Source organism: Setaria italica, chromosome VII (assembly GCF_000263155.2).
Source record: "Setaria italica strain Yugu1 chromosome VII, Setaria_italica_v2.0, whole genome shotgun sequence".
NCBI classification, from domain to species: Eukaryota; Viridiplantae; Streptophyta; class Magnoliopsida; order Poales; family Poaceae; genus Setaria; species Setaria italica.
Window position 1 is genome coordinate 18,548,599 of NC_028456.1, and position 11,097 is coordinate 18,559,695.

General features: G+C 44.9%; 2 protein-coding genes across 3 annotated transcripts; both read right to left on the reverse strand.

Annotated features, from left to right (window-relative positions):
- Positions 1-1,083: 1,083 nt before the first annotated feature.
- LOC101763583 (protein PYRICULARIA ORYZAE RESISTANCE 21) lies at positions 1,084-2,644 on the reverse strand. Of its 2 annotated transcripts, none has more exons than XM_022828346.1 (3): positions 2,362-2,644; positions 2,172-2,255; positions 1,084-2,040 (listed from the first exon to the last, which is right to left on the reverse strand). In XM_022828346.1, the coding sequence occupies exons 2-3, from the start codon at positions 2,251-2,253 to the stop codon at positions 1,409-1,411; spliced, it is 714 nt and encodes a 237-aa protein (XP_022684081.1). In that variant the 5' UTR covers positions 2,254-2,255; positions 2,362-2,644; the 3' UTR covers positions 1,084-1,408. The 2 variants fall into 2 exon arrangements, with proteins under 2 accessions (XP_022684081.1, XP_004975475.1); XM_004975418.4 differs by having other exon boundaries at positions 2,470-2,639.
- A 967-nt stretch (positions 2,645-3,611) lies between these two features.
- On the reverse strand, positions 3,612-5,643 carry LOC101764256 (protein PYRICULARIA ORYZAE RESISTANCE 21). Its single transcript, XM_004975420.3, has 3 exons — positions 5,515-5,643; positions 5,082-5,163; positions 3,612-4,615 (listed from the first exon to the last, which is right to left on the reverse strand). Exons 2-3 carry the CDS (start codon positions 5,161-5,163, stop codon positions 3,999-4,001), a joined length of 699 nt encoding a protein of 232 aa, XP_004975477.1. The 5' UTR covers positions 5,515-5,643; the 3' UTR covers positions 3,612-3,998.
- Positions 5,644-11,097: the final 5,454 nt, after the last annotated feature.

Below are 11,097 nucleotides of genomic sequence, written 5' to 3' on the forward strand. Positions count from 1 at the left end.
AAAAGAGCATATATTTGGTAAACGTGTTTGATACCTGGGAAGAGGAATCTAGAAATATGTCAAAAGGTTTTTTTTTCCAAAAAATATAACACATAGTAGGAGAAGTAGGGAGGATCAGACAGTACTGCAAGAGCGTCGAGATTATGACATTGAAAGCAGGTCGAGCTGGAAAAAATCGAGACCCTATACCAAACTTTAAAATAAGGTCTACCTCCCTTAAAATAAGACTATAACTAAGACATATGATTTATATCACAATAAGATATGCTTGGAGACTTGATGATGCCTGGAGACTTGAGATGCAGCGGTGCAGCCACGCTGGACAGCAACGGGCACCTCGCCTCAGTGCATAGATAATAGATTAGATGCCAATTGATTCTTGATGGAATGTGAGGCGTCTCAGATTCTCTCTCTGTTTTCTGATGGATCTGACGTGGAAAACGAAAGACAATTTTTGCTTGCTTAGTGGGCTAAAGGAATGATGACAGCTTTGAGCGGCCCTGAATTCTGGCGGCAGGCGCTGGACGGATGGACCGTGGACGGAAGAAGTAATGATGCTCCTCGTGATGTATGGCCCCCTGAAAATTGGGGGCGCTGTTCCGTCGCACGGGATGCACTCCCATGGGGCTCGGGCCTGATTTGAAAGCCAATCACCACCTGTATAGCAAACCCTGTTTCAAACAGAAGAAATTTTCCAGATTCCTTCAAGGCATGCAAAATCCTCATGAAAATCCTTCAGTCCAACAATAATCCCTATTACAATCCTCGAGTAGTACTCTGTAATCCTTAATTGGCATCCTGTGTCACCTTCACTGCTTACGTAAATAGAGGCTAAACTCCTTTTATATTTGGTAAAAACCGTTAACACGGGAATTACCAGATTCCTCTTGGAATCTAGAAATTTTTCAAAGTTTCTATTTCCAAAAGTATAATACATAGTACAGTAGGGATCGGAGTAGGGAGGAAGATGGAACAGTGCAAGAACGTCCAGATCATGATATTGAAATCCAATCAACACTTGTATAGCGAACACAGTTTGAAATACAAGATTTTTTTCAAGATTCCTTGAGGAATTTTAAGAAATACGTGCAAAATTAAATTCTCACGAAAATCCTTCGTTGCAAACATCCCTGTTACAATCTTTTTTAGATTAATGAAATAAATCCGGTCCCAGCAACCAGCGTTTTGAGAACTTACAACCGAAGGGAACAGAAACTGGCATCTTTAATCCCTATTACAGTCCTGGAGTACTCTTTGATCCTTAATTGGCATCTTCTGCTACCTTCACATTTGTACAAACTGAAGTGACTTTATTTAGGTGTGAATCGTATCACTGTCGATCACACTAGCTCGCATGGAAACGTACCTATACATGCACGATCAATTTGCATCACGCCGCTGCCCGGAGTTACATGATGGAGCAGGCGCCGTAGGGCGGGCTGTCATCACAGACGACCATCGGGTACGGGTACGGCATGGGCGGCGGCATGTACGGCGGGTAGCCACTGCAGTAGCACGACGGCCACGTCGGGCACCGGCACGCCGGCGGTTGTGGCGGCTCAGGTGGAGGCGGTGCTGGTGCGGGGGTGGTCGGTGGCGGCTTGGATTGGCACTCACAGTGCGGGGTGGGGCAGTTGCAGGGCCATGGGTATGGGTACGGATACGGATATGGGTATATCACCTTGCATGGGGCTGGCTCTGGCTCGGGCTTGGGTTTGGGAGTTTTGGGTTTCTCTTCTGGCGGCGGCGGCTTGGGTTGGCATCCACAGTGCGGCGTGGGGCAGCTGCACGGCCACCCTGGTTGCGGGCATGGATATGGGCACGGATACGGGCATATCACCTTGCATGGCGGCGGCTTGGGCTTTGGTGGTTCAGTTTTTGGTGGCGGCGGCGGCGGCGGCTTGGCGACCTCGATGTTCTTGATGATCTTTCCAGCCTTGCAGCAGAGCTTGCAGGAGAGCTTGTCGGCGTCGAATGGCCCCGACACGAGGACCTTGTCCTTCTCGTACACGATCTTCTCGATGACGAACTCCCCGCGCTCTGTGCAGTGGACATCACAAGTTTACATATGCGATGAGTCTTGAGTGATCATAACCATGACTCCCTCATCAGAGAACTGATCGAGCAGAGCGTTGATCTCTCTCTATACATGTGGCTGTGAAAGATAGTACCTTGGATGCAGCAGAGAACCTTCTGGATCTTGCTGCTACAGCGGCAGCAGTCGAGGTCCACGGTGATGATGAGCGTCGGCATCTCTGCAACATGTCAACAAAAACACGCGTGTTCATGAACATGCATGAACCCAACAATTACAGTACCACGTAGTATCAGAAGTCAATCGAGGTGAAAAGGGCTAGGCACCAAGACATTTGCAGTTGCAATCAGCCCTTTTCTTTCTTTGCCTATCGCGCTAATGAAGAAGAAGCAACTCGATCAGGAACAAAAGCGTAGACATCTCTTGGAGCTCACCTTTGCCTGAAGGAACGCAGGTGACTGCAATCCTGATCTGCAGGTAGCAGCTACCGCGGTAGGAGATCAAAGGCTGGTGCTTGTTATATGATAACAGATGCGCCTGCGATTATTGGGACGAGGCGGGCTGTCTCGCATCAGGATTTGGTGAGGGAGACACGTCTTGCACGGCTCGGGTGCCTTCAATGCCATACCAGATGCCATGGCGGGCGGCGAAACCAAAGATGGCGCGAGCCCGTACACCTAAAGGGAAGGTGAGCCCGTACGGCTGGGAAACAGAAGTGCATCCTGTTCTGAAGGGAAACTTCTCCCACCCCTCATCGAGTCGTCGTCAACCTCAGCCCACAGGAGCCATGAGGTGGCGTTTCGGATGGAGACAGAGGGAGACCTGCTGCTGCATCCCTGCAGGGCCACACGCGGTGCTGCTCAGCTCAGCACCGCTGCGCTTGCAGGGGCGAGTATAGTACTGCTGGTATATATTATTGAAAACAATGAAAGATTAGTAATTTAATGTACTTATAATGGGTCAGCCGGTCAGGTACCAGCCATTCCATTCGTTCTTTTAAAGATTTATAGACCAGATTGCAGTTCGCATCTTACAATATTTAGGGTGTGTTTGGTTGGTTGTATCATTTGATACATGATTCAAAATAATAATGATCCTTTTGTTTGGTTGGGTGAATTGGATCAACTCATCCAGGATGAGGTCATCCCACTTAATACATTATTCTACTAATTAGAGTGAACCATATGGTACAAGCAAATTGGTTGAACCACCCCATCCAGGATCATCCATGCATGCATCATATGGTGCATGCAACCAAACACACCCTTACTTTCTTGTTTCATGCCTCATGTTAATGCTCTAGACAATTAGCGGCCGTGCTTAACTCCTCATTACTAATTAACAATTAGCTTTAAGAGCAACTCCAGCATACCCTTTAAACACAGACTTCCACCCAAGTTAAAAAAACACACTCTAGTAGGCCCTTTAATAAACTTTCCATTCCCATTTTAGGATGTCTCCAAATTCCCCCTCCATTTCTGGAGGGTCAACCCTGTATCTACATGCAGGATTATTGCTGGAATTGAAGATATTTTTATAATCCGATCTGAGTCATTACACATCCACAAGTTTCTCATTGACCTTGACCTATGATTCATTAATATACACTTTGTGGGGGAGACAGAAATTTGCAGGGACATCTATGAAATTTTACACCACAGCTCGGCAAATTCTTGTTGCATTGGCCACTGGGACTTACACAATTACGGTATAAAAAACATCAACGTTACATTTCAAAATCAAAATTAAAGATGACACTTGCGCATAACAAATCGATCGCGCGCGCGGCAAACCAGCACAATAACTTCACCTACATACAGATCGAACATGAATAGCACCGAACTATAGTGTCGGATTATTCAGGTCACCGAGGTTCATTTGCCGAGTAAAAACACAGGGGGAAAAGTACCAACTGTATAGCATACAGCACATCAGCGACAGATGATAAGCAGCCAGCAATGGATCACATGACGGAGCACGAGTTGTCCTCGGTGACGATATTGCAGGAGCTGCCCCACGGCGGCGGCCAGACCGGCGGCTGCGTTGGCCAAGCTGGCGGTGTCCCGTGGCAGCCGCAGCTGCCGTGGTTGGAACAGCTGCACGGCGGTGGCGGTGGCGGCGGCTTCTGGCAGCCCTGGCACTGCTGCTGAGGCGGGCACTGCCGCGGCCAGCTCGGGCACATCGCCGGGTAATACGACAGCGGATACGGGTACGGGTAGGGCACCAGCTTGTACTCTGTCTTGGGCGCCGTCGGAGGCTTGGTTTTCTCTTGCTCAGGCTTAGTCTTAGGCTTGCAAGACTCAGGCTCACATTTCTCAGCCTTCACCTTGCAGCAATGGTCACAGTCACATTTCACAGGCTTGGCGGCCTTGCCAGGGTCAGACTTTGGCTCCTCCTTGCAAGGTTTGCAGGGCTTGGGCGGCGGTGGCATCGGCCAGACCTCGGCGATGACGATCTCCTTGACGAACTTGCCGGCCTTGCACCAGACCTTCTTGCAGAGCTTCTCGGCGTCGAATTTCCCGCGCACCACTACCTTCTTGTTCTTGTCTTCGAACTCTATCTTCTCGATGCAAAACTCCTCTGCATCGTTAACAAAAATAGATAATTGATCATCGTTAACAAAACTCTATAATTGTTTAATTAACTGCAAGGTTATTCTCCGTGAATTTTAACTTGCATGCGCCTGCACGGTGTTTGTCAAAACTTTTCGTAATTTTTTCTTTCTACTAGTGTTAAATATGCTTTGGATACTGAAGAAGCTGAAATATTTGGTAGATAAACAGTCATGCATGGTAATACTCCACAAGAATTTTTTATATTTTGGCTACATTTGTGTGCTTAAAAGAAGAATATAGAGTTATATACCACAAACATGGCTTGATGGGTAATGGTTTATCATCATCCTTTGTCAATTTTAGGCTAAAAAGTATCTTGTGCCATTCAAGCGTTGCCAGAAAACCAAGGGTACATATGTTGTCGATCAAAATTGACAGTATGGAGTTTCCGGTTTTTTTGGTTGTATAAAACATTCGAATCATATATGTACCTTTGAGGCAGTTCAGGACCTTGGTGATCTTGGCTCTGCAGCGGCAGCATTCCAGGTCCACCGTGATAACCAATATACCCATCTGCAAACAAACATGTGAACCAAATAATATTTCCAGATAATTAAAAATCAGTATCGGCAGAGCTAGCTACTGCCATCATATCCTGTCGAATGAAGAAACTAGTGATGGGAGATCATGACGAAAGGAAACATGCGTGCCATAAAATATTTTCTTGTCAGTCATCCTACTTTTTGAAAACTCTGAGAAGTTTGGTAACGATGTAATAACCAAATGTTTTTTGTGTGTGACAAACTCGAGTACAAAAACACGTCTTTATGAAAGTAGAGCAACTATACATCTGTGTTGATCCGAACAAGGATTATGCGATGAATTCAGCAGCTGTTAAAGGCAAAGAGAAGGATTTGAGCTCACCTTTCAACTATGAGCTAGCGTTGCTGAAAGCAAGGGAGAGGAGTCCGCAGGGGTGGGAGGACGAACAAGGTAATGGTGCAGGGATGAGCCTTGTGTGTTCTTATATAAGCCTGGATATGCTGAAAGCTGCCAAAGCCAATGCTAGCATTGCCTTCCGTCCGTTGGATCACTTCTCAATGGTGTTCGCAATTCAGACTCGGCTAGGAAAAATCCACATGACGAGATGCATGGGAAAAGTCCTAGTAGTAGGAGCTGTAGAGGACAGTTTGGTCCTCAACGACTTGTCTAGCTACGTACTCTCCCATCATGTTTTTGCCTTTTCTCCTTCTACCTTCATTTATCTTGGTTCCAAAAATTTATTTCGAATATGGAACGAACTCTTTCAAGAGCTCATAGTAAGGTATCGTAATAGCTGCTCAATATTACTCCCTCCAGGAAACATTTAAAACCAACTGATCCACGTAGGAATTACTGAATTTTGTAGTGTGGCAGGAAAACAAAAATATTGCTCTAATCACGCTCCGAGAATGTCTAGATGACACTATAAACCTTGTAATAAACAAATGAATAAAAAGAAAAATTCACGGCAACCACATGGAACCTATCTCAGGTGTGGTTTGGAGAGGAGCACTGCTTCCGAAATAATTTTGGGGACCCTGAGTAAGGATTCAACCCAAACCTCACCATCTGGCTAGAACATACTGATCGACCCCAAACTTTTTACTGAAATCACTATCCAAATAGTCGTCGATGTGTTGAAGTGTACATTCATCATTATTTTTCCAATCAATATATAAATGCGGAGTATGGACGTGTCAAAGTCCTAGACAACATTTTCATATAGTACAGTAGGGGCTATCAAGGGAGAATGAAACAACGAGACAACGTCAAGGTCACTGACAATGAAGCTCGATAACCACAATCATTGATGCACTGTTGATTACTTGTACCTCAGTACATTGGGAAACTGAGATAAGTAGAGATAACTACTATCTTATCCAAATCATCGTTGATGTGTTGAAGTACACATTCATCATCACTATTTCTTAATTTTATAGAAATGGTGTGTCAGGATGTCCTAATAGAGTGTCGCTAAACAACATTTTCATATATAGTACAGTAGGGACTAGCTAGGAATGCAACAACACGCGCGACGTCAAGATCACTCTCACTCACACTGATGATTGAAGTCCAATAATCACCAGTTGCAGTATTTATTTCTTGCACCTTATTCCATTAGGAAACGGTGATTAAAATTTAAACAAACACTCTTTTAGAGTATAGTACAATCTCGTTTAGAACACAAGAACTTTTATAGATTCCTGAAGGTATTAATCTGAACCCAAATCTCAGCATCTAATCAGACGCACAACATTTTACTGAAAGCAAAGTCCAAATCAACGGAACTCTTTTAATCCTGCCTGATACCATAAAAGGATGGATATAAGGTCAGTCTTAGTAGAGGTTCCATCAAGAGTTCCATGGCCATTAAATAGCATGCCACGCCAATAATTTTGCTAACGTGGTAAGGTCATAAGGAGGAGAGAGGAGAGGAAGTTTCATCATCTGTGAGAGAAGTTTCATCACCATAAAACCTAGTAGGTACAGACCATGGAAGACTGGCCTAAGTACTCGTTACATATTATTTGTGAATCAATATAAATTGTCCTGAACATCAACATTGAAGGGACCAGGGGGAATGCAATAACGGAACATCGAAATCACTGGCACTAAAATCCAACCACAACTTGCCTTATTGATTTATTGCGGGACTAATTAAAACCAAACACCTTCAATTTTCAGACCTCATCATTTAGAACTTGAGAATAGATCTTTTTAGGAATTTAACTGACTCATATAAAATTATACATGTAAAATTCTTGTGAAATTTCTTTCAAATGTGGAGAGGTCTCTTTCAAGAGTTTCTAGCGGATATAACTATTCAGTGTTACTATATATCCAAAACCAAAAAAATGCGTGAAGGAGCGAGGAGAGGTTTGGACCAATGGACTGAGCGAGTCTAATAAGTGAGACAACGTGCAATCGGATAGCTCACATGGATGGGGCGATGGCCTGAGAATAGGAAGACGGTGAAGATGGCATTGACCAGGTCGAGTTCAAGTAAAGAGACAGCCAGATGGTAGGAGCATGAAGCAGTTAAGGTGTCTTGAGCCGAGGACGACGCGGGATGCATCAGCATCAAGGAACTTGCAAGGCATGCATATAGGTGAGCAACGTCAAGTCATGGTTGGAGAACAAGGGTTTTCTAATTTCACCGCAAAATCTCAGAGGATGCACCTGGCAGCATCACAAAGCTTGTGTCAAAGAAGAAATAATGTTGTGAATGCATTGAGTCTGTCGTGTACGAAAAAATGTTGAACCATTTTGCCGCTAAGGGGTATGCATCATGTATTAGATTCTAGGGGCATTTTAGTGTGCGCGCGCTCGCGTGTTTGTGGAGATGGCAATTTACGAGGGTAACTTTCAGAAGGTGAGTGTGTGCAAGAGTGTGTCCTGAGCCCGTGAAAATGAATGCTCCTGCCACCTTATGTCAAGAGAGGCAGGGTTAAAAAAGAGAAGGGTCCTTAAGTCAGCGTCTAAGGGGTGTTTGGATACCCTACTAAACTTTAGCACATGTCACATCGGATGTTTGAATACTAATTAGAAGTATTAAATATAGTCTAATTATAAAACTAATTGCACATCACATTGTCAAAATCATGACTAATTAGGTTTAATAGATTCGTCTCGCGAATTAGACTCCATCTGTGCAATTAATTTTATAATTAGCTCATGTTTAATCCTCCTAATTACCATCCGAACATCCGATGTGAACCTGCTAAAGTTTAACCACTTGTATCCAAATCATCCAAATCCCCCTAAGTCGGGGTCCGTCTTGTCCTTTCCATCCTTTGCTTCTCAACCTCTGTCAGTGTTCACCCCCACGTTGCAGGTTTGGAGGAACGGTGCAATCATGTACGGTGGCGCAGTGCCCTTGGGGTCAGCACAAGGCGCGGCGCGGTGTCAGGTAAGGCATAACACCGCTCTTTGACTTCTCCGCACCGTCTCATGATGGCCCAAGCGTGCCTATCCCATCGGTGGTACGGCCTCGGGCCAGGTCGCCCTCCGAGTCGAATAGCGTTGCCCGGGCCAGGCCGGGTGATGACAGAGACCCACTAATGGTGGGCCTCATCCCAGAACGACTCATTGATCCGACCTCGCTCTTCACGAGTCGGTCGGAGCTTCATGATCTGGGCTGACTCGGTTGTCTCATGCGGTCACGCCCAAAAACTTTAATTTCAGTAGGCCCAGTCATATTTTTGTACCCATGGTACATGACCTCGTCAATCCCTAACCTCATTTTGTTAAATCCCTTTAGCATTTGCACCCTCTCCTTCTATTGTATTTTCTACGATTTTTGGAGAAATTGTAGTGGATTGTTTCTTCACATTTGGCTACCATTTGATTTATTGGTGGATTTTAATACTAGGACGTGTCTATATAGATGTCCTATGAAATACACATCAATAGTACCTCTTATTTGAGGGTTTTCACAAGCTCCTCCTTTATTGAGGCTTTTTCCAAATCGGTGAAATTCGTAGCGAAGGGTTGGCCTCTCTCGTGCTCTAGTCGGCGTTACAGAGCACACTAGGTCGAGGGTGGGGCATCCGTTGATATTTAGACCGACAACCTATATAGGAGTATCCCGAGGTAGTAGACTATTCGGAGAGGTTTCACCAAGATCAAGAACTCAACGGTGAATGCAAAATACGATTTAGACAAGTTGGGCCCTACACCCTATTTGGAAAATCCTATTGCGTTGGGTTGTATACGCTTGGAGGAGTCCTTACCTCTCCTTATATATCCTAGGGTAGAGTTACAGGTCAGTTTGTACAGATTCATAATCGGCTCAAATAGGAGAAGTCCAAATCTTATTATAAACAAGCACTACAAAAAATGTGTTAATCTATGATGAAAATTTTATGACACATTTGTTCTCGTCATAGATCTATGACATTTCTGGTTGAAAACGTCATAAAGTTCACATCCGATCAAATTTAGTGACAAAGTTATGGAACGTAATAAAAGTTGCCACTGTAGAAAACAAAATCGCGGTGGTGCTTCTCCGGTGCCCCGTGGTTCTCTCCTCGCGCCTTGGATCATCATCGGTACCGCCTTCGCGGTGGTGCTTCTCCGGTGCCCCGTAGTCGACCAAACCCCCTACCCCGAAATCCTCATCTTGTAAACTTTCAGTATGAGATTGGAGTTTTGTTTTGAGATGGTGTCCCGTTGTGTTCATCTGGCCCTTTGTGTTCGCTTGCTTTGCGTGTATACATTTCTTGAGCTTAGCCCCCGAACACTTATGTGATTTGCTAAGGTCTCTACCCGAGGTCGTCCGATCGGTGCTAAAGGCGCGATGTCTTCTTTTATAGAAGTCCTACAAGTTGGGTGATTCGATATTTCCTTGATGCTCATAAGCGTCGGGACCGTTGGTGAACCTATTGTGATTTTGCTTCTTGCTCGGACATGTCCCCTTGCAGCCTTGAGCGTATTCGTGTGCCGACCCATCACATCCCAAGCGGCCTCAATCCCGCTCATGGATCATGCTTTAATTTTGCGCCACTGGCCGATTGCAGCCTCTAGGGTTCCCTTTTGGGGCGTTTCCCCCATGGCCCGACACTGGGTCACCATCTGCTCAATCTCGGTGAGATCTTCCTTTGCGAGGATCCTCGAGGTGAGCTAGCAGATGTACCGATTGCACTGATGACATCTTTCAGCCTCGGCATCTTTAGCTTAAGTTGGGCATGGCTATGAACTTCGTCTAGCAAGGCCTCCTCGGGATGGTGTGGTATAAACCACCAAACTCCACTACCTCGAACGTGAGGGTCGGTTCGGGAGTTGGAGCAGCCTCCGAACGTGATGGGTATATCAATCCTCCTGGGAGGGATCTCCTGTTTCCTCGAGATGACCCCGTGGAAGGAAGCACCGGTCAGTCCGGATGCGTGTCCGATTGATGCCCAGGCTGTTGAGTGTCTCAACATAGAGTACGTTGAGACCGCTTCCTTCATTAAGGCTAATGATAGAAGTGTTAAGGTTACCTCATGCTCATCAGATAAGGCTGATGATAGAAGTGATAAGGTTAGTAGGTTACGAACAAAGTCTATTGTCTATAGCTGTTAACATATACTCCGTATGATGGTAAAACAACAAAATTATTTCATGAAAACCTAATTGAAAGTTAAAATTAGCGTAAAAAGAGTGATCGTAATGGTATTTGAACTGTTCTCAAATTAGTATCTTGGAGGATACAAAGTTGACTAGGGTTACCACCTAGTGGCAAACAAATCTTCTCAAGTGGATATAAAAATCAACAAAGAAGTCTGTTAATATTTTCTAATAAGAAGTTAACATATAACCGAGTTAGTGTCTGACAGTGAAACAACACCAGGAAAAATGAAAAAAAATCAGTTCCAAGTGCATTCGTGGTAAAGCTGAAACTCATTCAGATTCATCTGTCAGTCCAAAGAACCAGGCAGGGTTTCACAATCTCAAAGTCCAAAACTGGAAAATATCCCATGCTTT